The 25,812-nt window shown below is 49.1% G+C and overlaps 2 protein-coding genes across 2 annotated transcripts in view; both read left to right on the top strand.

Annotated features, from left to right (window-relative positions):
- Positions 1-2,487, top strand: part of LOC146271814 (catenin delta-2-like) — a 22,024-nt gene extending 19,537 nt beyond the window's left edge. The window contains exons 6-7 of the mRNA XM_084707623.1: positions 1,798-1,955; positions 2,087-2,487. Of these exons, the coding sequence (XP_084563749.1) occupies positions 1,798-1,955; positions 2,087-2,401 (473 nt within the window). The 3' untranslated portion in view covers positions 2,402-2,487. The remainder of the gene's footprint in view (positions 1-1,797; positions 1,956-2,086) is intronic.
- ctnnd2b (catenin (cadherin-associated protein), delta 2b) lies at positions 2,463-25,812 on the top strand. The gene is made up of 16 exons (XM_084707622.1): positions 2,463-2,637; positions 2,821-2,964; positions 3,937-4,246; positions 12,156-12,288; positions 12,997-13,210; positions 15,940-16,123; positions 18,793-18,910; positions 20,113-20,298; positions 21,345-21,518; positions 21,744-21,894; positions 23,501-23,735; positions 23,863-23,947; positions 24,286-24,412; positions 25,072-25,203; positions 25,352-25,428; positions 25,573-25,812. The coding sequence occupies exons 1-16, from the start codon at positions 2,463-2,465 to the stop codon at positions 25,810-25,812; spliced, it is 2,685 nt and encodes an 894-aa protein (XP_084563748.1).

Below are 25,812 nucleotides of genomic sequence, written 5' to 3'. Positions count from 1 at the left end.
GATATCTCACTGAGATGTCAGCGGGCCCTCTTTGAACATAAACGTAAGAGGAATGTAAGATTTCAAATCAGCAGCTACAAAAGCAATCACGTTCACATTCAGTCTGCTGAAAAGACTTTCAGAGGTTTTGTGCAGGGATCTGGAGACTGTGCAAACAGCATGGTTTGTTGGTGTGTGTGAGTGTGTGTATGTGTGTGTGTGTGTGTGTGTGTGAAAGCCAACACGTGCCCATGCCTCTTGCTCCCCACTCCAGCGGTGTACTATAAATACCCTCTTGATGAAATATTCAAATATATTGATAGAAATGCAGGGCACGCATTAGATAAATAAAAGCATAACTGAATGCACGAGGCACCTTGAGAGACCACCAGGCTAGCAGTGTCCATCTGATGGACCACACACACACACACACACACACACACACACATGCCTGTGCACCAACACTTCTCAACTAATGGTAGGAATGATCTACTACTACCACCACACACACACACATACACACACTGATGGACAATTTAACGACACACATACCACAAATATCCACTAAGAGGCCATAACCATGGTGTCATTTTCTCTCCCGTCGGAGGGATTATGTATGTATGACTTACTCAGCCCTGTAAATGCCCTGACGTGTGTGCCGGAGGTGATCAGAGCAGCATCCCTGGGAGGCTCCCTCATGGTGCTGGATCACATGACGGTCGGATGTTAAATAATACACATTTACCAATCAGTCACACGGTTATGTTAAAGAGCAGATTGTGTGTGTGTGCGCGTGTGCGTGTGTGTGTGTGTGTGTGTATGAATGTGTATCCCACATTAGGCACATTTCTAACCATACTCTCCAGTATTAGATTACAATAGTTCAACTTCCAACCAGGTCCATGCTAGCAGTATGATTCAAGGCAGCCTATAGCAAAATTAGGAGTCCTCCGTGGTCAGGCTAACATCGTTAAATACACGCATAAAACAGGTCAGCTGGAAACAGCTTAGACAGGTATTGAATATTATTTAAATGGATCAGTGCTATGTAATAACACTCAATGAATGGATTCCCAAGGGTGAGACATCACAAGTATTTAGGCTGTAAGGTATTGAGGATCTAGGTTTTATAGAGAAAAGGCTTCCAGGGTTGTCTGGTTGTCGGGAATGACCAGTGTAAGACGGAAGGCCAGAGGGGTGTGGTTTCTAGTTTCCATTCAAGTTGGCCTCATTCTGCACCAGCAGAGCTCAGTGACTCCTCGTTCCCCCCCTATGAATTATGCATGCCCACTCCATCAAAGATGGGAGAGATGGAGAGAGAGAGAAAGAGAGAGAGAGAGAGAGAGAGAGAGAGAGAGAGAGAGAGAGAGAGAGAGAGAGAGAGAGAGAGAGAGAGAGAGAGAGAGAGAGAGAGAGAGAGAGAGAGAGAGAGAGAGAGAGAAAGAGAGAGAGAGAGGAGATTGAGTAAATAGTGGGTGAGGGAGAGTGAGAGGTACAAGAGACAGAGTACAGTGCTTGAGTGTAAGGACGGAGAGAGAGAAAGACAGAGAGAGTGAGAGAGACACATAGAGAGAGAGAGAGAGAGAGAGAGAGAGAGAGAGAGAGAGAGAGAGAGAAAACACATGACGGAAAAGATTGAGAGCGCAAGGGGGAGGGGCAGGATTTAGTTAAAGTGACCAACAAGCACAAGGGACAAAAGATGGTGAATAAGGCAGTTTAAGAGGGTGTCCAGCTAGTCACGATTCATTTCAAAGTTGTTGTGTACCATTATATCATGTATTTATTAAATTCCATTGTCTCTTCTTTTATTCCACAAAGGACAAGGATTGCTATCCCAGAGTGCACTGCAGCTCAACAATCAGGATGGGGGACTTGGTTATTCTGCAGGTTACCACAGCAACCAGGGCCTAGCTCTTGGGGAGCAGGTCACACCCCGCAGTGGTCAGGTGGGCGGGGCCGTTCACAGCTACAACCAGGTGTGTTCACACACACACACACACACACACACACACACACACACACCCTAACTAACACAACAATGACCGCAGCTCTTACGTCAGTGACTTGTATGAATTTGACTTTCCGCTCTCCTTGTTCCGTAACCTAGGTGACATCTAACCGGGCGGCGGCCCAGCTGGCAGCAGGCGACTCCCCCTCTCAGTCCCAGTCTCAAGACCCCTTCGCCCCCAGCCATGCCAGCGCCTTCCACCTGCCCGACGGCCCGCCCCCTGGAGGCCCCGGCATGTACTACTCCTGCGCCACCCTGCCCGCCCAGCGTGTGAGCTCTCCTCTCTCCATGCAGGCTGTGGGCTCCCCGACCAAGCTTCAGAGGCTGGGCTCCTCTTCAGACATGCCCAGCTACGCAACCCTCCAGCGGGTGTCCTCCCCCAAGCAGTCCCCCAGTCGCCTGGCCAAGTCCTGACAGCACCAGCTCCCCCATCAACAACCTGTCCGGTCTGGGGCCCTCCTCCTCCCCGGTCCACATGGGGGCCATGGCGGGGGGCTCATCCCCCCTCCACCACCTCAGCTCCACCGTGGGGAACTACGCCACCCTGTCGCCCACCAAGCGCATGCTGCACTCGGCTGCAGCCGACGGGTACAAGATCTCCCACGAGCTGTACGCCAATGCCACGTTGCAGAGGCCCGGCAGCCTGGCAGGTGGGGCTGCACGTAGAGACATAAGCTACTCGGTGAAACCATTCAGAGACTGACGTAGGGGTCTAAATTAAAATCATCTGGCATCTGGATAGCTCGATGCCTTCGCGTGTGGCCTTAAATCGACCAAAGTGAATTTGTAGATTTATTGGACTGTTCCATGTGTTGATGTGTTGTGTCTCCCAGGTTCCAGGGGGTCCTACAGCAGCCAGCACAGTCACCTGGGCTCAGAACTACGCCCCCTGCAGTCACCGGAGCACCACATCGACCCCATCTATGAGGACAGGGTTTACCAGAAACCCTCTCTCAGAGGCCTCAACCAGGGACAGGGTAGGTCTATCCCTGCCCTCTGCACTGGGCAATCCTATTCAATATTCTAAGGGCTAAGTCCCCCTCTGCACAATGCACTGACTGAATGATAGGCAAGAGATGAGTCTGAGTGAAACACCCGAAACCTTTAAAAGCATTTCATAGTTTATCATTTAACTGTGGCCCCCAATAATCCTGTCGTCACTCTTCAAAAGAGGCAACCAATTTGAACACAAAAGGTATTTGCCACAAATAAACTGGAAATAAACAAATATTGTGCAACTGAATGAGGCCATTGTGTGGAAGTTAATGGTGTTCCAACTGTCAGTGCCCTCGTCTATCTCGTCCAGATGGACCTTTGAAAGTGGGCGTTCATTGAGCAGGATGTTTTTCTGTAAATATCACCACTAGGAAAAACTGCTAGGAAGAGCATGAGCTTGTTTATCACCTTCTCACATCGTTTAGCTTATCTCCTTCTCCTCAGATCAGGTACAGTAGGTAAATCCCTTTAAGATCCCAACGGCAATTTGCTTCCTAGTCACGGTTCATTATATAATTTGATATCAAATGGAAATTAATTACAATGATGTGAAATGGAGGCCAACCATCGTGGTCAAATGATCCAAACTGTTCCGGTTTCCAGTTTTCTTAACGGAGATGTGTTTTCTATTGTCGTCACAGTGTCTGGTTAAACTACAAACACATTATAATTGTACGCACTTCCACTTAATAATACCCTCAGGAATGACGTATAGTATCATTATCTCCTCTGTTTGATTGCTTGTTCTTACTTTTACTTTGCTTTCATCCCCTTTCTTTCCTCACCTCTTTTACTCTCTGCTGTTGCTTGTGTTGGTGGTCATGGTCATGGTGTGGGTGTGGCTGTTCTCTCTCGCTCGACATGCGTGTACGTCTGTGTTTCCGTGGGACTGCGTCGCATGTGCGCATTTGTGTGTGCGTGTGCGTACTCGCTCATTCCTCCCCCCTGCTTAGACCCGGTGAACCAGTTTTGTGAAGATATCCTGAACTTTCTGCTCTTTCCCTACTTCCCTGTTCCTGCCATAGCCCCGTCCTCCCCTGGTGTTGACTCCATACCCTTGCAGCGCACAGGAAGTCAGAACGCCACAGGGACCTATCAGAGGGCCAGCTTTGCCACCGGCGCCGGTGACTATGGCAACCCCTACCGCACGCTCCAGTTCTGTCCCTCCACCGAGTCCCCCTACAGCAAGTCAGGCCCCGCCCTTCCCCCGGAGGCTGCACTCGCTCGCTCCCCGTCTGTGGACAGCATCCAGAAGGACCCCAGGTCAGTCCCCACGCTAACCCCTCCCCCTCGCTAACCCCTCCCCCCCGCTAACCCCTGCCCTCCAAACCTGGGTCCAATACCATACGTTCACATACTAGGCGTGCACTTGATTTATGGCACCCAGCACACTGACACTAATGAAACAGTCTCGTGCTGCAAGGCATCTCAGCTTTGACATCAATCAAGTGAGCCAAATGTATTTGACCCAGGTATGCACTCACTCCTCTACCTCTCAGCCAGGACACAGACGCCCTGTCTCAAACCCCTCAGCCCCTCAGCCCCATTGCCCTACCGGCCACACCCCCATTCTACCGTATGCACTTCAGACCAAATTTGACAGCATTTGGACAGCCTTCCAACCAACCAATCACGGGCCATGTTGGACCAATTGTGGAGGTTGTGCCTCACTGCTTATAGCTGTCATATGCCCAGTGATGTCAACCAGTGAGCAGGGGGTATGGGGTAAAGGGTCAGTTGGGACAGGGTATTGAGTGTCTGTCTACCAAGCTTGACTGAGAGGCCCGAGAACTTTGGCACTGACTGCTACTTAGAGAATGACACAGTGTATTTGAAGGACACAAGAAGCTTGGACAAAACCTCACCTCTCCTCACCTTGGGCTCTCTAAACATGTACATGCTGCATGTGTGTGTCCGTGTGTGTGTGTGTTTATGTGTGTGTGTGTTTATGTGTGTGAGTGTGTGTGTGTGTGTGCTTGTGTGTGCGCTTGTGTGTGCGTGTGCATCTGTCCATCTCACGGACAGACTACAGCAAACAATTATAGCCCAGGCTTCTCATTGACACTGTGGATTGTGTGAGGGGCAAGTGCTTTCAGACATTAAAGATAGGACATTGAAATGAATTGAATTTTATATCACTACTATTTTTATGTCTAAGGGGGGAATCTAGGAATTGTTATGCATTCTCTCGAAATGTCAATTTTGCCCTTTACGTTCATTCACCATTGTTTGTCTTTCTGTTTGTTTCTCCCTTTCTTTCTTTTCCCCACATTGCACTGTATCTGCTGTAGGCCTGGTGTTGACTTTTACAAGCATCATTTGCCGTTTGCACTCTTATCATTGGATTGACTTGTAATGCATTGCATTTGCTGGCTGCAACCAACCCATACACAGTCAATGATCTCAGCTCTCAGTTTCTATTGATCATATTCATGTTCAGTTAAAGGGTGGGTCTCGCCAAAACAACCAAACCTGGTGTCATTATGTCACACTGATACTGGTCACTGGATCCTGTGATGCTAGAATTAACACCAATAGGTTTTTTTTTGCGCCATCGCTCTTGCCTTGGTGTAAGGTGTGGCGTATGCAAGTTTGCTATGTTGCAATGTGCTATGTTGGGTTTATCTAGATTCAGATCAATATGTTGGAAGTATTGAAGATAAACCATATAACTATATGACACCTTGAAATAGCCCTATATTCAATACACCTAAAAGTTACTGAACTTAAATACGTATTTGAAAAGATTACTCTTCAGAATAACTTAACACTACTCACCAACCTTTTAGGTCTCATTCGTACCCAACGTTATCTGAATCCAACCATGACAGTGTTTTAGTAAGACCCCTTTTTAACATACACCTCCACCTCAAACCAGTCACCTAGTGCATGTTCTGAACCCAGTGTGAGTATGCAATAACAAGTGTTAAGAAAGACAACAGTCCAGTGAGTATTCTTCCTAATCCTTCTTGTCAAGCTCCTTTTGTGCGAGACACCGATACCTTTTTTTTGTTTCTTTCTGCCTGTCTCTCGGTAGGTACGACCCAGAATTCCTTGTGTGGAATCAAAATCAAGCCGAGCAAAGAATGACAAAGTAATCCAACATTTATTTATATTCTATACTTCTCATTCACCAAATCTGTCCTTCATGTTTATATTATGCAGACAACATGTCCTAATGCAGGTGGCCTAGAGGTAGTCTCAATATGTATTCCATGACATTGTCTTCTGATTTACATTGACACTAAGCACCTGTTGGATGTATTGGAAACACAGTAGGGATAAACCTTATTGAACATAATGGCCTCACCTGTGTCATAGAGGTAATTAATTCAAATATCACTTGAGGTTTTCCAGAAAGTGCAGATAATTGATCATTATATACTGTATCTAGCAGCTGATGAACTATGTATTTCTCGTCAAGGTCCATTTCAGTGAGTTTAGCCTTGCAGTTCTACCCTCTATTTTTTGAAGGTCAATATTTTAGGGGGTGTAAAGAGGGGGGGGGGGGGGGGCGGATACACTGCAGATACTTGTGCAAGTCGGATGACTGAATTAGAGATCCATTATCCAAAGGTTACCCATTTTTCTTCTCTCATTCTGTTTGTCCTCTCATCCCTTCATCACCTCTATGTTTCTGTCACCATGGTTTCTAAGTGTGCTTCGTTGTGATGGTTTCCTTCTGGAAGTTTCATCCGAACACTGACACTAACTGAAGGGGAAGGTCTGCAATCATTCCCTATTTGTAATGATCTGTTTCTTGGAAGTTGCTGACAAATACATTTACAGCTGACCAGTGTGTAGACATGTATATGTGTTACTGTCTATTTGGGTGTATGTGTGAATGTGTGTCTATGTGTGTGTGTGCAGCAGAGGTCAGCGATGACTGACACACTGTGACCTTTATATCATCTCCAACAGGCCCGCTGGGTCTGTGTGCCATGATCCTGTTCACCCTAGATTGTATGAGGGCCTACAGCAGACCACAGCTTGCACACAGTCACACACACCCTCCCACACCACACTGTGTCATGCATACTCTCCTTCCAGGTTCTCTATCTGTTGTTGTACACATTGCCAAAACACAATGCATATATAGGGCCAAACTATGAGATCAATTCAGGCTAACCCTGGTTGATAACTACAGGCCAGGCTGTGTGCCATATTGCGCTGGTGACCTTTGTGAAAGACTGTAGCTTTTTCCTTTCTACTTGGAAGTGACCATCCCTTGTCATCTACAGCGTGACTATGCAGCTGCTCTGACAGATGCAACGCGGGGACCATTACCGAGCTTCATTTTTTTAATCAAATCTGGAATATGTGTGTGTGCCCTTGTTTGTTTGCAAGCATGAGATGAAGAGACTCGTTTGACATGTTTTGCCATACACGTATTTAACCTCTGAACCAACTGTAGTGCTTTCGTAGTGCTTTCAAAAGCTTACTGTAGAGAGCTTAATGGTGTGTGTGTGTTGGACTTGTTTTATTGTTCAACAAGGACTCAGAGCTGAAAGCGCAGAGGGCAGAGAGGCGACTTGCTCATTACTGTGTTTGTTTAAACAGATGCTACACATGACTGGGCTAAAGAAGGAGAGGGAAAGAGATAAAGAACAAGAAGTGAGAGAGAGAGAGAGAGAGAGAGAGAGAGATAAAGAACAAGAAAGAGAGAGTGAGTGAGAGAAAGACAGGAAGGCAGAGCAGACGAGAGCAAGGCAAGGGTAATGACATTGCATGTGGCTGTTGCTATGTTTTTTTGTTTTGTTTTCTTATTTACAGTCCTCTACCACACACACACACATACGCACATACACTTCTTGGAAACCTTGAAGTGTGCTCTCCAAATAACACATAGCCAATGACAGATGCAGACAGATCTCAATTAATGAGAGCTGTCCTTGAGTGTCGAATGTTTGTAGCAACCATCTCTGTGGACTGTTAGTCAGACGGATGTCAGACTTTGTTATTCCAGATGGCTTGGTTTAACCTGATTAATACTGACATTAGGTGTTAGTTGTGGCAAATCAAATGGATGGCTGTCCCTCTCTGGTTGTTTGACTGAGAACTTGAATGAGTCACAATAGTATAGTCAGTGCACTCCTCCATCATAAGCCTTAGTCAGATATGCCCTCCAGACAGATAGGCAGACAGACAGGCAGCCAGCCAGGCAGGCATGCAGGCAGACAAACAGACATCAAAAACACCAGCCTAAAGATAAAGTATTTTAGAGGTGCTAAAGACACATGTTAGAATCGAGTCAGAATTGCTTCATTGTACGTTAAGTCATTTAGCAGACGCTCTTATCCAGAGTGACTTACAGTAAGTACAGGGACATTCCCTTTGAGGCAAGTTGGGTAAAGTGCCTTGCCCAAGGACACAACATCATTTGGCACGGCTGGGAAACGATCCGGCAACCTTCTGATTACTAGCTCGACTCCCTCACCGCTAAACCATCTGACTCCGTTTTGGAGGCAAGGTCTTGGCCTGCATAAAGCATGCCGGTCTGTGTCCCGGTGCAGATGTTGCCAGCTATGTGGTGGGGAGATAAGTTCACCTGGCTGCTTTTAGACAAAGGAGACGAGACGTCTCAGACTCAGGAGTTAGTCTCAATTCACTGACTCGCCAAATGTTACATTACTTTCTGCTCAGGGATTTTGTGCCCCTCCTCCTCGCTCACAAAAATACACAACTAGACACTACCTTTCCCTCCGAAACACAAATACACACACACACACAGAAAGATGTATCCAGCCAGGCAGGGAGGTTGAGAGTGAAGACAAGTGACTGGTGCTGGTGATGAAGAGAGAGCTGCCATTTTAGTGCTCAGGAGAAGAGAGACTTTGAAAGGCCAGATTAGCAAAGCCCGGAGGAATACTCTATAGTATAGGGACACTTCAGCAGCCAGTCTAGCATGTTATTGACACACGACTGTGAGGGGAGGAGAGAGCAGGAAGCAAGGAAGGGGGGTCAAGGGATGGAAGAATGAGCAGGGAGAGTATGGGGGGGATGGAGGAGAGGGCAGAGGGAAGGATGCTGGGAGAGAGAGTGAAGGCAGGGAAATGAACAGGCAGGGCAAAGGGCAGAGCAGAGATAAAAGGGAGGACAGGAATAGAGAGCAGGGTAGTGGAAGTGGGAGACTAGAGAGCTGAAGAGAAGAAGGCATATATGGCGGAGGAAGGGACAGAGAGTAGAGGGAGGTAGAGCGAGGGAGGGAGGTAGAGGGAGGGGTAGAGAAAGAGCTCCTTGTCTTGGTTGTGTGAATCAGCAGATTCTTTGATTGGTCTCTCATTCTCTTCCTGAAAGGAAGCTCATCGCTACAAATCACCTCATTTAGACTGCTCTCCTCCTCCCCTCTCCTCCCTTTTCCTCTTCTATCCCCCCTCTTCTCCTCTCTCCTCCGCTCCACTCCACCAGCTCCTCCCCCGTTCTCTCATGTATCCTCCTCCCCTTTCCTCTTCCCTCCTATTGATACTAAAGACCTTTAAAGCTACATAATCAGAGAGAGATAGAGAGAGGAATAATGAGACATAGAGAGCCAGAGAGAATGATCTCCCCCTTTCAAGGTTGTGCTGGTATGATACGTGGAATGTTGCAGAAGGAGAAGAAGAGATGGCGTGAGGAGAGGGAAAGAGAAAACAGTGACATCATCATGGTCGGCCTCCCAGTCCCAGTCCCGGTGGCTAGGGGTGAATAATGTCTCTCATGGTGATTCTGTAATGACGGAAAGAAATGGCTAGCACAGGGCCCTGAGGTCTGTGTGTGTGTGTGTGTGTGTGTGTGTGTGTGTGTCCGGCTTTTTTGTCAGACTGCTGAATCTTTTTGGGTTGGTGACTCTCAGTCCCACTGCGCTCTTCCACATGCCCTGTAAAGGGACAGTGGGCCTGAGGAGCCCAGCCGAACGTCAGGAATATACAACACGGCAGTCTATGAGGACTGTTTTCATGACTACACACATCCGCAGGACGTCTATTTATCCTTGCACTGTAGACAGTTTGTGAGGGAACTCTCCAAATGAAGTGTCCGCCAACATTGTTGGCTGGTTCTCGAGCTATGTACCCAAAGTAGGAAAGTCACAGGACTCAGAGGAACACTCAAACTTTGGAATAACTGTAGGCGAAAAACAAAAAAAAAGCTTTACAGTCATCCACGAGAACAGAACCTTTTTGAAAAGCTGCCTTTTCTTTTACATCCCCCCCTATGTCAAAACATCCCCCCTCCCCATTGGTTGATTTCAAATAATTTGCAGCTCCCATTGGTCATTTTCCGATCCGTTCTAATCCGGCCCCCACTGTGTTCCTTTGATGCCAGTGCTGCACACACAGAATGAGATAGGTTCTGACGGCTGCACCCCAGTCAGCTCCCATAACTCAACAATGCCCTGCACTGGCGCCTAGTGCCAGCCAGCCCCGTGTAGCGATGGAGCATGGCTCGCTCGGTGCAGAGGGGTTCAGCTGTGGATGGAGGGGGGTGTCGGGCGACCTGGCTTGGGCCCAGCCCGGGGATGGGCAGAGCGAGGACTGGAGGATTGTCTTCCCAGAGATGGGGAGGAGGCACGCAGCCCCCTGCCGTGTGCCAGGGAGGACTTCAACTGGGTGATAAGAGAAGTGAGAGGGACGACCTCCCAGTCACACTCTCAGCCTGGCGTCTCTGCCTTCTGCTGAATATGGAGGGAGGGATGGGAGGGAGGATTGGAAAGGATGAGGGGGGAACCAGAGAGTAAGGAGAGATAGAGAGGGGTGGAGACGAGGGAGAGAAGAGAAGAGGGGAAGAGGAGAGGGAGAGGAGGGGCTGGCTGAGGAGAGGAAAGGAGAGCGCTTCAACGCTTCACTGACCTTCCTGAGAGTTTGCTCCTCTCTATAATGGGCGTAGTGTGGTCGAGTCCTCTTGACAAGTGTGTGTGTGAACGGGTGTGTGTACGTTCTTGTGGGTGTGTGCGTGCAAGCCTGCGTGTATACATGTGTGTATGTGTTTGTGTGTGTATGTGCTTGCCTGTGCGGACGCTTGTGCGTGCGTGTGTGTGTGTGTTGTCGTTCCTGAGACGTAGCTGGTCCTGAGGCTTCTCTTCCCGTCGGACTGTGTTCATCATCTCTGCAGCTGCCAAGACGTGCACAACAGCATCAACTGTTCTAGCTCTGCTGCCATTCACACACACACACACACATGCACACGTACGTAGGTACACACAACCTCCCGCTAATCTCGCACAGTCTCTCTGTTCTTACCAACACTCTCACGTCGAACCCACTGCCTCCACCACAATGCACACACTAACCATCCCAAACACACACAGACACATACACCTCACCCTACTTCCTCTCAGTTCTCCACAACACACACCCTCACACACACACACACAAACACACACATCATAAGTAATGTGATAGCTCAGTAGAACTCGTTAGTCTGATGGATCCTCCGTCCCTGAGAGACTCTGTGACATGTTACGTTAGCTAGAACTGGGCATGCGTGACGTCGCGTCAGTGCGGTTAAATGGGGCACGTGTGTGTGCGTGTGTGTGTGTGCTTGTATGGGTGAATGTGTGTCTGTGATGGTTTGAGGTTTGGCAGGTGCTGATGTGGGAAGGTGCTGATTTGATCTGTTGAGGTTTTCACACGGGAGTCTCACTGCCTTTGCCTGTGTGAGCGTGGTGTGTGTGTGTGTGTGTGTGTGAATGTAAGAGGACAGAGCAGGAATAGGACCGGGTTACTGTCATCCTAAGGCCTGACAGTTGAACACTCCAACACCAGAGACAACACGATCATAAGATCTCGCACCACCTTTTCAGGACACAAACCCCAGTTCTTCATTCAGGATATTTTAACCAGAACCCAAGTTCTCATCTCGTTACAAAGTTGTTGGCAGGAACACACGGTATCCTGCCAAGCGTATCATGTTTGCTATAAATGTAGCGCATTCATGCTTTACACACACCTTCTGACTTTGCTCATCCCCCATGCTCCTGCTTAGACTGTGATGATGTAAGACACATGTGGGGGGTGCGCAAGTGGAACACAGGGCATGGACAAGAACAGTGTTCAACATGCTAATCTTCTGTGTATGTGTGTGCGTTTGGTGTGTGTGTGTGTGTGTGCACGTACGTCTGTGCTTGCGTACGTGTGTGTGTGTATGCGTGCGTGCGTGTGTGTGTGTTCTGTTTGTTTGGGTGTGTCCCCTGTAGGGAGTTTGGCTGGCGGGATCCGGAGCTGCCGGAGGTGATCCAGATGCTGCAGCACCAGTTCCCCTCGGTCCAGTCCAACGCCGCGGCCTACCTGCAGCACCTCTGCTTCGGAGACAACAAGATCAAGTCTGAGGTAGGGTGTGTGTGTGTCTGTCTGCTGTGCCAGGGCATCTCATCAAATATACAGTCAGTCACTCATTACTGTGGTAGTAGACTCTAACAGCCGGCCCCCAACCACACCCACACACACACAGACACGGACAGACAGACAGACAGACAGACAGACGTGACTGTAGAGTGATCCGAAGGAAAGGAACTAACACAAGAGTGCCTATTAATAGAGTATAAGTGATGAAGGGTGATGGAAAAGAGAATGATTGAACACACACACACAGAAACTCACACACAAGCTTATGTAACAGAGGTGGTATGATGAATCATGCTCTAATGAGGATGTATAATCTAGGCTAGGAATGGGGATGTCCATGTGAAGTCACCCAGAGTAACTTATTCTATACATAAAGCACATTCAATTTACTGTAAGTAGGAAAACATGTACTGTATGCATCACAAATGTCAGTGTTTGTTGGAATCTGGATGTTTTATCTAGAAGATACGTGTTTACATCCTGACTGGGAAGTCTCAACTGAACTGATCCAAGAACATGCAGACTGATCCAAAACAACATACATTAAACATAGTTCCAGGCTATGATATGGTGTACCTTTGCGTGATGAATGACCTACTTAGTCACACAGTAGGAGGATAAATGACAACAGGATTAATATGAACTTCAAGCAAATTGGTTCATCCTCGTTTTCTGTCTATCCCGATTGGTCAGATCCGGCGACAAGGCGGAATCCAGCTGCTGGTGGACCTACTGGATCACCGGATGACGGATGTTCACCGCAGCGCGTGTGGAGCGCTGAGGAACCTGGTTTACGGCAAAGCCAACGACGACAACAAGATTGCCCTGAAGAACTGCGGGGGGATCCCAGCCCTGGTGCGTCTCCTCAGGAAGACCACCGACGTGGAGATACGAGAGCTGCTCACAGGTACCTGCTCTGCTCGTCCTTGGCCAATCACGTGGCCAGTAACAAACATGCCCCTTCTGCTGTCCAATCATGTGCAGCAGCTGATCAGAAACACACCAAACCCACCGTCCAATCACATGCTGGGTCACAGTTATTTAATCACCTGTCTTGTAAATAATGGGGAACATTCTCACTTAGGATTTAAAATAGGACAAATGGACCTGACTGCCTTTCAGCACAGCCAGCAGGCTTATTGAGAAATCATGTTTTAATGCTTTTATATATTTATTTCCTTGTACGGTTGGGTTGGGTTTTAAGCTGAAAATGCGTAGGACATGAACGGTTTGCACCGGTACTGTCTTAAAGAAGATTACCATATAAATTAGAATGCAGTTCAAAAGACGGAGCACATATTCCCTCCTGTCACAAATTAATCAGCGGCTAGAAAGACCCGCCATACCCACGGGTACTCCTCCCCTTCTCCTCCTCTCCTCCTCTTCACCTCTCCTCTCTTTTCTTCTCTTCTCCTCTCCTCCTCTCCTCCTCTCCTCTCTTTTCTCCTCTTCACCTCTCCTCTCTTTTCTTCTCTTCACCTCTCCTCTCTTTTCTTCTCTTCTCCTCCTCTTCTCCTCCCCTTCTCCTCTTCACCTCTCCTCTCTTTTCTTCTCTTCTCCTCTCCTCCTCTTCTCCTCTCCTCCTCTTCTCCTCTCTTCTCCTCTCTTCTCATCTCTTCTCCTCTCCTCTTCTTCTCTTCTTCTCTTCTCCTCTCCTCTCCTCCTCTCCACCTCTCCTCCTCTTCTCCTCTTCTCTTCTCCTCTCCTCCTCTTCTCCTCTCCTCCTCTTCTCCTCTCCTCCTCTTCTCCTCTCCTCTTCTCCTCTCCTCCTCTTACCCTCTCCTCCCCTCACCTCTCCTTTTCTCTCCTCTCCTCTCTGCTGTTCAGAGGGATTAAGTGGGAAGGTGGCCTCTTTAGATCACATCAGAGACAGCCAAAACAAATTTACTTTATCTTTAGCATTGCTCCAGTTCACCCCTTCATACTCTCTTTTTATTTATTTTTAAATCTCTGTCTCTCTCTCTCTCTCGGTCACTCTCTTGCTCTCTCACTCTCTCCCTCTTTTGCTCCCGCTGGTCAAGTCATTATTCAGTGGGATACTGCCCACAACCCCACAGCCCCAAGACCAAGCTGCAGTATAGCAGACAGATCCAATCTCTTCCCCATTCCTCTCTCTCCCCCTCTCTCTTTCTCTTTTTCTCTCTCTCTGTCTCTCTCCCCCTCTCTCTCTTCCACTCTCTCTCTCTCTCTCTCTCCCCCTCTCTCTCTCTCTCTCTCTCTCTCTCTCTCTCTCTCTCTCTCTCTCTCTCTCTCTCTCTCTCTTTTGCTCAGCTCTCTCTCTCTGATGATGTAATGCTCAGGCAATTAACCACTTTCATCTGTCGAATGAAAGGCTTATCCCTCTGTCTCTCACCATGGAAATGTGGCATTTTAGGCATATGGAGATATCTATTATGTCCCCGCCCCGCCAGCGCAGCTGTAGGCACGGCCTTTTATTTGTGGCAACACGGCAACGCCGCGGCGACGTTGCGCCCTCGGCCCGCGCAAAGCGATGCTCCCCTGCAAGATTACTGTCTGCGCTAATTACCGACGCGTAGCTAGTCATTTCGATGCACGGACCACGAGGCAAAACAAGGCATCTGATAAGAGTGAAGCAGATCCACTGGAGTGTAATTACACCGGTGTTGTTCAGCCAAGGGTGAATGGAGCCGAAGAATGACGGTCCGCTCGGCTGTAATTGCCTTCCTAAAGGAGGTGTGGTGGGGTGGGGAGGGGGGCACGGGGGCGGGGTGGGGGGTGGGGGGAGGAGTGAAGGTCAGCTAGAATTATGATGTGTCGGGTTGGCCGCCAAGGTTATCACAATCAGGGTTGAGTGTGTGCTTGTGTGTGTGTGTGTGGCCTCTTGACAAATCATAGTGTTTTGTGATGAGGAGCGTTGTGAAGGACCCTCCCACCCTGAGTGTTGTGTGTGTCCGACGCTCGCTAATCTCTGTGTGGAGTCGACCTTTGGTTAACAGCTGCATTTGCGGCCGTGTAAACACATCAAAAACACAACTAACACTTTTAGCCATGGCAGACTGGAAGTAATCGCCTCTGGCACGTAAGGAGGACTCGAGGAGGATGCTCCCTAGATCTTGCGCTTATCGGAGGTTCTAGAGGTTTAGGCCATAGGGAAGCAAGGCATGCCCTCACATGCTAAGTCCCTCTTCTGGTTTGGAGGAAGATGGGAGCAGAGTAGAAACAAAGAGTTGAGGAGAGGAGCGGCCAGGTCTGTCTTTCCCTCTATGTGTGTTGTTCCTTCTCCATGCAGAAGCCGGTTGCTGAAGGGAGGGATATAATTGGTAGGCGAGAGAAAAGTCCCTCCATTTTCGAGGTTGGCTGGTTGCACATTAAATTATAGAGAAAGATCACAATCTTGGGAGCCTTGGGTGCAGGCTGCAGTTTATTGCACAGTCACGACTGCCCCTCACAAATCTGCACCAGGGGGGAAATATGCTTGCTTTGGTGAGCAGATGCACATACGAGCCTCATTAAACATTTACAGAAGCTACCATCTCTACATTTGAGGTCTTGTTGCGTTCCGAAAGTGAGTGGAGCAGCTCAAATCGACGTGCATTCCGTTATTGACTTTCATGTGTTTTTATTGATTGTACGTCATTGTGTGTATGTACGCCTGTGTGTGTGTGTGCGACCCAGGCGTGTTGTGGAACCTGTCGTCGTGCGACGCCCTAAAGATGCCCATCATCCAGGACGCCCTTGCGGTCCTGACCAACGCCGTCATCATCCCTCACTCAGGCTGGGACACATCGCCCCACCAGGAGGACCGCAAGCTGCACCTGCACTCCTCCCAGGTGCTCCGCAACGCCACCGGCTGCCTCAGGTCAGTACGGGTCGCCCCACACGGCCCTGCAACAGGTCAAAGGTCAAACACACACCGTGGGCCCGTCGGCACGGGTCGCCTTGTTTCTCTGAATCCCCGTTTGCTGTCGCCAAAGCAGCAGCTATTGTCTCTGCAGTCCTACGTGGATCTCATGCAGAGGACATGTTAATTGCACGGTGACAGCCTTTGACCCGGATCTGCTCCTGTGGAGATCAAACCTCAGCTAGCTGTACAGTCTGCATTTCAGAAAGGTGGAAGGTCGTGGTGTAGCTGTGGAGACCACTGAGGTTGGCCGTCTCTTTAAGCCTCTGTAGTATCCCGGCTGGCTTTGCAAGCATTCCAACTTACAGTGTGTATGTGTTTGGCACATAGTCCTCCCAAACACATGTGGAAGTGTATAAGTCTATATCAGCTACAACAATGAAATATTTTTTTCAATGCAGTGGTTTGAGAAGTCTATCCAGGGTCAAAATCCTCGAGCTTCCGTACTAACTGCAACACATTTATGGATACTTGGTCTCTGTACTTGGTTGTACATTTTGAATAGATTAATGGATTATTGAATAATACTGGGCTGTGACACAGCAGAAGATGAACATTGCCAGGGCTGGACTGACCAGGCAAGTATTATCCCTCATGATCATCATGATGTCTGTCTCTGGATGCAACTCATAGTGTCCACTCAGCAAACTGGGGAAAGAAGAGAGAGAGACAGAGCGAGAGAGAGAGAAAGGTTGGGGGGAGAGAAAGAGAGTTTGGGGGGAGAGAGAGAGAGGTTGGGGGGAGCGATGGGGCCTGGGGCTTTGGGGAAACCCTGGCAGTACTGTTCACACACTGTAGCCCAGGATGTTTATAGCTCAGTTATCTTGACTGTCCCTCTGTTGAACAGAACCACAGTTTTAATGCAGCTCATGTTAGGGTTATAAATGTCAGCCCCAGTGTCGGTGAATCATCTGTCTCTCTTGGCGCATTGGTCTGGTAATACTGAATGGCAACAAAGTGCGAGTTTAAAAGTTCTCGCTAATACTATGCAGACACAAGTCACACATATATCCACACTCAGACAGGGTGTGCTATGTATCTTACCTTGTCACAGAGTCTGTGATTAACACAGAAAGCCAGGGCATTGTGACATGGCCTAACCCCATTGGCTTCTGAGATGCATACACATTCTCCCTGGACCAATCATCAGTGCTGCAGCGTTCTGTGTCTTGTTGGCTTGCTGAGAGTGAGTAGGTGGTATATTAATGGTGTAATGATGTGCTGAGTCATGTTAGTGGCCGGTAGTGAGGACTGCTTGTGAGTCCCTTAGCCCAGCGAGCTAATCCTGGAGCGTCACGGCCCGTTAATGAGCACCGGGTCTCCCAGCGATCGAGGCACAGCAAAACTCCGGATGGCTCCCACATGCTTGTGTCACCCCCCACCCCTCTTGTCGCCACGGGAGATGGGCTGCCGCGCCACTGCCGGTTGTCGCCGGTTGTCGCGGCAGCAGCTGACAGGAAACGCGACGTGCTGATTGGCGCTCTCGGCTGGAAGTCTGCATGGGATCATCTGGCTACCGACAGCGAGCATGTCTGTTTGTCTGTACAACCACACCCAGCTGGTTAACAGTAGGAGAGTCTAGCACTGAGCGCCGTCTGTCACGCACCACAAAGCCTTGTGGAGATCGCTAGTCTGACTGGTCTGTACAGTATTTTAGATATCTAGATATAATAGAGGTGTACAGTAGTGGTGATGGATATATGTCTTACCGACAGCACTTAAGCATTTCCGTTAATGTGAGTGTGTTTTGACAGCTACGGAACCGCATATAAGACTAGACTAAAATACTTGTTGACTCACAGCTGTGTGGTGGAGGGATGGAAATATGGCCAGGTTGTCTTTGCCCAGAGGTCATCTCTGCTGTGTTACTGAAGCAGGGAACTGTGACCCTTTGTGTTGTTGTTCTGTACTGATAAGACAGGGTCGAGCTGATAGATAATAGCCTCACACCCCCCCCCTCCCTTTCTCTCTTCCTGTCCTCTTTCTCCTCCCTCCCTCTCTCTCTTTCTCTGTCTTTCTCACCTCCACTCTCACCTCCATTGTCCAGTCAACTCATCAATGCCAGAGTCAGGCTTCTAAATGCAGCTTTATAGACGAGATTGATCCAGGTTTTGTCTCTTTGGCCCTTCCCAAAGCAGAAATAGTGTGTTCTGGAAAGTGGATGAGATGAGGTGTGTTGCTCAGACTAGACCAGACCAGAATAGACTAGATCAGGTCAGACCAGACTCCACTTGATCAGATCTGGTCAGGCTGGTATCTTGGTTGGTGGGTTTGTTGGCTGGCTGGCTGGCTTGCTGACTGGGTGCTTGCTGGGTTTCTGTTTGTGTAGCTCGGTGGCTGGAGAGTGGGTTGTACGGTTGATTCGTTGGTTGATGCTTAGCAAGCTTACTGACTATCATTTGTTAGAATCGAATACAATGACATTTAAGATAAGCTGGAGAGAAAGCCAAACTAAGGACTTGAAGAGTCAAATGCAATCTTCAATATGGACATGCATCAATATTTTTAAGGTTACGCTGCTGGAAATGACACTGCTTACTTACTATATCATGTGGAAGGAAAATAGATCTTAATTCACGGTACATGTTCAAAGATGTGTTGACAATCTGTGTGTGTGTGTGTTGCAGGAACGTGAGCTCAGCAGGAGAAGAGGCGAGGAGGAGGATGAGGGAGTGTGAGGGTCTGACAGATGCTCTGCTCTACGTCATCCAGACCGCCCTGGGCAGCAGCGAGATCGACAGCAAGGTACCCTACCACTTCCTGTCCCCTCTCCCCTTCCCCCTCTCTGGAGAAAGTGGACAACATGTGGAAGTGGGGGGGGCAGACCATAATACTCACGTCGACGATGAAAGGCAGAAGGGGAAAGACGTAGAAACAATCCTGGCAAGGTGAAAGCCGAAACGACTTTGAAGCCGGCTCCGGTTTTGGAAACACCTCATACATGTCCAATACTTGGCACACATAGTTTTGCTTCTTGGATTTCCCTGCACATGTACCCTCCAAAGTACTCTCCACATCAACTCAATTTTTCTCTTTTCGATACTCTACATAGAAGCAGGCAGTGGATTCTCTACATGCACTCTGTACTCTACATATGTGCTCCAAAAGACCTAAATGAGGTCCCTGGTTTGTGTGGGTCCACAGGGAGGCCCTTTGTTCTCTGTCTGTTGGACTTTCAGCAAAAACCTGTTAGAAGGAGATCTGGCAGCTCTAATCCCACTGAAATCCTTTAGCTGATCAAAGTCTCCATCCGTCTCTCCATCCCTCCACAGTAGTCCGCCTCTCTCTTTCTCTTCTCTCTTTCCCACCCTCTCTCTTTCTGTCTCTATTTCTATTCTCTCTCTATCTCTCTCTCCCTCTCCCCTTCCTCTCCTCCTCTGATGTATGCCTGCCTGGATGAGGACTACAATAGGATTAGCAGCACCACAGTGTACCACTGGGCCCTGGACCCAGGCCAAAACCACAAGCGAGCTCACCGGTCTCCATTAGCCGGGAGGCACTCCAACACATGCAGCAATTCTGAACACCAATTCTGAACACCATAAGAATCAGTCTTAACAAAGACGCTAAATATTCATTTAATAAGGGATTTCCTGCCTGTTGATTGTTGAGCATATGGAATCCCGTCGGTGCCAGGATAATCTCAATATTCGCAGGAACATCAACAGTACCACAGTAACACAGACGGCATAGATTATTACGCAGTTGATTAAGCGTAGAGGAATAGAAAAATAGGTCTCTCCATACTTGATCCTCATTTTCTCCCTCCCTCCCTCCCTCCCTCCCTCCCTCCCTCCCTCCCTCCCTCCCTCCCTCCCTCCCTCCCTCCCTCCCTCCCTCCCTCCCTCCCTCCCTCCCTCCCTCCCTCCCTCCCTCCCTCCCTCCCTGTCCCTCCCTCCCTCCCTCCCTGTCCTTCCCTCCCTCCCTCCCTCCCTCCCTCCCTCCAGACCATCGAGAACTGTGTGTGCATCCTGAGGAACCTGTCGTACCGCCTGGCGGCCGAGACGTCCCAGGGCCAGCAGGTGGGCAGCGAGGAGCTGGACGGCCTGCTGTGTGCCGACGCCAGCGGGAAGGAGGGCGAGAGCTCCGGCTGCTGGGGCAAGAAGAAGAAGAGGAAGAAGGGGCACGACCAGGTGGGTGGAGGGAGCGCTTCATTTGACTATGGGGAAGGAGTGGACCGAAGCAATTACATAGATTTCAGTTTCTTGACTTGCTGTTTAATGTTCCTCACGACTGGCACACTGAAGGTACACTGAAGGTTTGAATACATTTGGGTGAAATCAAGCGCACCGGAAATTTTGCATTTGCAAATAGATATTAGATCAGGTCTGGTAGATATGACATGCAGACTAGCAATGAGTTATGGTGGTATTATGATTTAAAACAAATTGTCCACTGGCAGTTTAGGATTACGCAGAAATCAAAGTCCCCCATGCCTTTTAGAACGAAGCTGCAGCTGTCTTTACAAAGAATGACCGACATGGGCTGGTTGTCATGGGGATAAGCATGATATTGTCAGTTGAGTGGATCATTCTGTTGTTAGTTGAGAGGGTGGCTAACAAAGCCATATTGAAACCCAAACTCTTCCGGGCTGCCAGGGGAAGTTGTCAAGGTAATTGATGAGTTTCAACATGGCAGCCAAGCACAGCTCCAGGATCAGCCTCAGCTCCCTGTGTCCAGACCTCCGCCAGCAGGAGGACACATCCCAAACTGATCAGAGATCAGAGTCTGGCTGAGACAGAACCACTCCAGGGTTCTGTTCCTCTCCATCACAGCTGTGTGCAATTAGTGAAGCAGCAGTGGGGCTGGGGGAGGGGGAGGAGGGGGAGGGGGGAGAGACTGCATCTAATGGATAATTACTCATTTACTCATTTTTGGGGGGTTTATCTCTGAAAGGGGAGGCTGAAGAAGAGATGAATGACATGACGGAGCTTTGTTTTGTTTTGACCAAGAAATTAGAGAATTTGATTCGGATCTTCGATCTCTATCTTCTCCATCTGACTTCAACTAGACAAACGCTGACTGTGGGATGGTGCAACCTCTGTGCCTTGTTGCACTGCAGGGCAGCCAATCCAGTCGCTCCTACAGCATGCCTTCTGGTAGCAAAGAGGTACTGCAGCAGCAGCAGTGTATCGCTGGTATTGTGTGGTAGCCCCTCTCCAATCTTCTCACCCTCCAGTGGGATGGCGTGGGGCCCTTCCCTGACTCGGCGGACCCCCCGAAAGGTATCCAGATGCTGTGGCACCCCACCATCGTGAAGCCCTACCTCACCCTGCTGTCCGAGTGCTCCAACCCAGACACCCTGGAGGGGGCGGCGGGGGCTCTGCAGAATCTGGCCGCCGGCAGCTGGAAGGTACAGCACTGCTGAGTGTGGTAGACGGATAGAAGAGGAGTATATAGTCTGTACTATATAGTATAGTGCTACTCTCCTAATGTGGAGTGGGAAATACTCACTCATAAATAACCCCGCTCAATTCCTCTCCCTCGTATTATGAGCTGTGCATCGACAGAGTTTTGGTCTAAAATCCTGTCTGTCCTCTCCTCCACTCGTCCTCTCCCTGTTCTCTGCTGCCCCTAGTGGTCGGTGTACATCCGTGCGGCGGTGCGCAAGGAGAAGGGCCTGCCCATCCTGGTGGAGCTGCTCAGGATCGACAACGACCGCGTGGTGTGCGCCGTGGCCACCGCCCTCAGGAACATGGCTCTGGACGTCAGGAATAAAGAACTCATCGGTGAGCCACGCCCTGCTTTGTGTGTGTTAGTGTGTGTGTGTGTGTGTGTGCGGCAGAGCTCCCTCACCGAGAAACAGAGGGGTGCGGCTCTTTGTCCTCTCTTCCCTGTATGTAATTCCCTGCTGATACCGAAACATTAGTGATCTCCCTAATAAACTTCGCTGTCTGTCGGACCTCGGGGTTTCCATGGCAACTGCTCCCTGCCGTCTCCCGTGTCTGTTGCTGCGTGCTGAGCAGACGCTCGTCGTGTCACGCCGCTTCACGCCGCAGCACACATGCCTCTGGCTTGATGGAATAATGGGTTACCCTCAATTATCGTCTATTTACATGTTGGCGTGATGTTAACCAGGACAACCCAAACTGAAAGGCACACAAACACATGCTGTAACCATGGGAGAACTCTGTCTAGACAGTCTAGGTTGTCTCGCTGTTTACCTCCTGCTCTGAGCTTTTCATGGGATTATAAACACTGATTCAATAGAAGGAAATACGAAATAAATGTATAGACGCAGGAGATTCCTAAGTTAAACAGTCATTCAAAACAATGCTTGTGTACCCTTGGGCATTTGAAGAGTCCCCCAGTATCTGACTGAGGTTTTTTTTGTCATTTCTCATGGTTACAGAGCGTACGTGTCTGTGTAAATTCATGTGTGTTTGTACAGTATGGTCCCCAGTGATCAGGTCGTGCTCTGAATCTCAGTCGTTGAAACCACTCTCCCAGACCTGCCTTTAACATTATTAGTGTTTCCTGTGAAAACTCAATTTCGCTGGCGCCTATCGAGGGCCTTGACATTTCCCTCAGCGCCCTGGCTGTTGTGTCCTCCAGCCTACAGCGTTGGCCAGGTCGTAACAAAGCCCTGCTTGAGCCCACGATGGATGGTTTAAGTCCTCGACATATAGGACCTCGCTGTAAATGTCATCGCTGAAATCTCTGGGCGAATTCTTCAAAGTTGGAAGATTTGACTTTTTTCCGAATATTCAGATAAGGATGTCTGTCTGCTTTATTCTCTTTTCTCTCTTGTTTTAGTTCTGGTTCCCCGTGACTTTCACTCAAATCTTTCGTCAGGTTGTGCTTAAACCCAGAAGTGCCCGCAAAATCAGAGCACAACTTATCAAACAATGTTCCATTTCAGAGTACCACTATCCAGAATGATCCCATGTGCCCCTCTGGTGGGAAAAGTACCGCTAGTGTTTTTTTTTTCTGATACTTATGTGTATGTGGAGGGCGGTAGCCAAGGCTTTCACCCACCTGGGACTGTAGACAATGGCCTTGTGTCTGACATCCCAGGCTTCAAAGCTGGGCATGTTAGCAGGGCCCTGTAAGCTCTGACCAGGTCACACTGGAGGTCAGGGATCAGACTTCTGACTTCAACTGGCTGTCACTCACAAAGCTATTCATGTCGCCATGATCCCCCCCCCCCGTGACTGAGTGCTAGCAGAACTGAAGTACTGGTTGCAATTCTACCAATGGAATATTTAAGATGGATTTTATAGTCTATAGCATGCAACAACAGCCAAAGGTCCATACTCAAAGTCTATGCAAATACTGGATATAACCAAACTCTTTGCATCCCCCTCTCTCTCTGTTTCTCTCTCTCCGCTCCAGGTAAGTATGCGATGAGAGACCTGGTTCACCGGCTGCCGGGGGGCAACAACAACAACAGCAGTGGAGGAGGCGGGGCCAGCAGTGGCCTGGGCAAGACCATGTCCGACGACACCATCACAGCCATCTGCTGCGCGCTGCACGAGGTCATCACCAAGAACATGGAGAACACCAAGGCTCTGAGAGACGCGGGAGGCATCGAGAAGCTCATTGGCATCGCCAGGAGCAAAGGAGACAAGTAGGTGGCGGCTCGAGCTGCTCTGCGCTGACTGTGACCCCGCGTCCACCTGGGTGGTACCCTATCATGTCCTGCCGTTCCTCTGAGGATCATTTGGCTTGTTTTTCTTTCACTCTTGAATTCCCAGACACACGCCCAAAGTGGTGAAGGCGGCCTCGCAAGTCCTCAACAGCATGTGGCAGTACAGAGACCTCCGCAGCCTCTACAAGAAGGTACTTCACACCTTCCTAGTCCCGACCCAGGGAGTCCCTGCTTAAGGACAGCCGAACATAATGGCTTGAAAGGTCCTTTTCCAATGGGTGGTTACAACTCTATAATCAGTTGTAACTAGGTTACTGGGACCTCTACATATGAAGGGAAAGGATGAGAAAGTTTCCAGACAGACTGCTAGCTTTCCCTCCTCAAATCTCATTTGGAGAGAAAAAAGCAGCAAATTCAAGTTGAACAATAATCACATTTGTTCGTTTTTCATAAATGATTAAACACGTTGTTCATATCTATGTTAAGACTACAGGTCAGCACATTGTCCTGTTTGTTTGATTCTTTCCAGGATGGATACTCTCAGTATCATTTCATTGGCTCCTCATCTACGATAGAGAGAGATAGACAACGACCTTACTCCTCCTCTCGAACCCCATCCATCTCTCCCGTACGGACGTCGCCCAATAATCGATCAGGTGAGTCCACTGTTGTATTTACTTCTGACCTCTCTCTCTTTTTCTCCTTCTCTCTAGCTCTCTAAACCTTCTCTACAAAGAAATCCATTACCAGATCAAAGTGTTTTTCTCCCAGCCTCTCCTGTCTCTACTGCTGCCTGCCTGTCTGTCTGTCTCTCTCTCTCTCTGCCATCTCCTCTCCTCTAAATCTCACGCTTTCTCTCTCTGGTTCTGGCGGGTGGGTGAGAACCCATCTCTCCTCAACCGAAAGACAACAAGTGAAGGTGAAGTTGAAGTATACCGAGGACACCCAAGTCTCACTGAATCAGCTGCCGCGCAGAGTTAGTCACTTACCCAGTGAGATGAGAACAGAGAAAGCAGAGACCAAGAGAGGAACACAGAGAAGGAGAGAGAATGACACAGAGAAAGATAAATATAGAAAGCGGAAGAATGACTCAGTTTAAGCAGTTTTATATACAAAACCATTTAAAAGCAAATCGTGATTTAATTATAGAAAAGCCATGTGGTCGTTAGTAGACCACCCAGTGGACCAGCTTGTACATTTTCACTGCTGGGCATCTTCATCAGGGGGGTGGTGTTTCTGCTCAGACTTGTAACGTGGGTCCATGTGTGTGTGTGTGTGTGTGTGTGTGTGTGTGTTTGTGTGTGTATGCATTTAGCGAGCGCCCCAGCTTCTCCACGGGAGATGATGGCACTCAAGGAGAGAAAGACGGACTACGAGTCGACAGGCACCAATGCCAGTTACCATGGAAACAAGGGCGAGCACACTTCTAGGAAAGACGCCATGGCAGGTAGGAACACTTCTTTCATGCGCCAGCTGTTCCTTATTCACTACTACTGCTGCCTACTCGGATTCAGAGCAAGTCCAAGTTCCATTGTTACTGTTGAGAAGCATCTGAAGTTGACCCATTGATAACACAGTACTTTGTCTCCCTACAGTTCAAATCTCCAGCGGAACGTCCACATTGTACAGAGGAGCCTATGTGTCTCCTACTGATGACCTCAAACACAACCAGGTGAGACAGGCACCCGAAACTCTGGAAGCATTGCTTCTCCAGGCAGGATTCAAACCCACGGCTCATACAGGAGTCATGCTTTATTCACCAGTTGAGGACTAGCCGTATCCAAGGTGTAACCTTCCTTATGTCTCCATCCTGCAGGCCAACCCCTCAGAGCCCTACCCTCCTTTCCAGAATCCTCCGGGAGCAGGCGGAGCCTACGAGGAGTCCTTCTATGAGGACCAAGTGCACCAGCGCCCCCCACAGGGAGCTGACCTCAACATGCACCTGGGCCTCAAGTCCACCGGCAACTACGTGGACTTCTATTCAGCTTCGAGACCATACAGCGAGCTCAACTACGAGACCAGCCACTACCCAGCATCCCCAGACTCCTGGGTGTAG

The sequence above is a fragment of the Hypomesus nipponensis genome, chromosome 10 (genome assembly GCF_054491055.1).
Source record: "Hypomesus nipponensis isolate SF chromosome 10, ASM5449105v1, whole genome shotgun sequence".
NCBI lineage: Eukaryota > Metazoa > Chordata > Actinopteri > Osmeriformes > Osmeridae > Hypomesus > Hypomesus nipponensis.
This window is presented reverse-complemented; position numbering and strand designations above follow the sequence as displayed.

Excerpts from the sequence above, each read along its gene's own strand:
- ctnnd2b (XM_084707622.1), top strand. The coding sequence starts at position 2,463 with ATGGGGGCCATGGCGGGGGGCTCATCCCCCCTCCACCACCTCAGCTCC. Across the intron at positions 12,289-12,996 it reads ACAACAAGATCAAGTCTGAG|ATCCGGCGACAAGGCGGAAT; the intron begins GTAGGGTGTGTG and ends CCGATTGGTCAG. Across the intron at positions 21,519-21,743 it reads TGGCCGCCGGCAGCTGGAAG|TGGTCGGTGTACATCCGTGC; the intron begins GTACAGCACTGC and ends TGCTGCCCCTAG.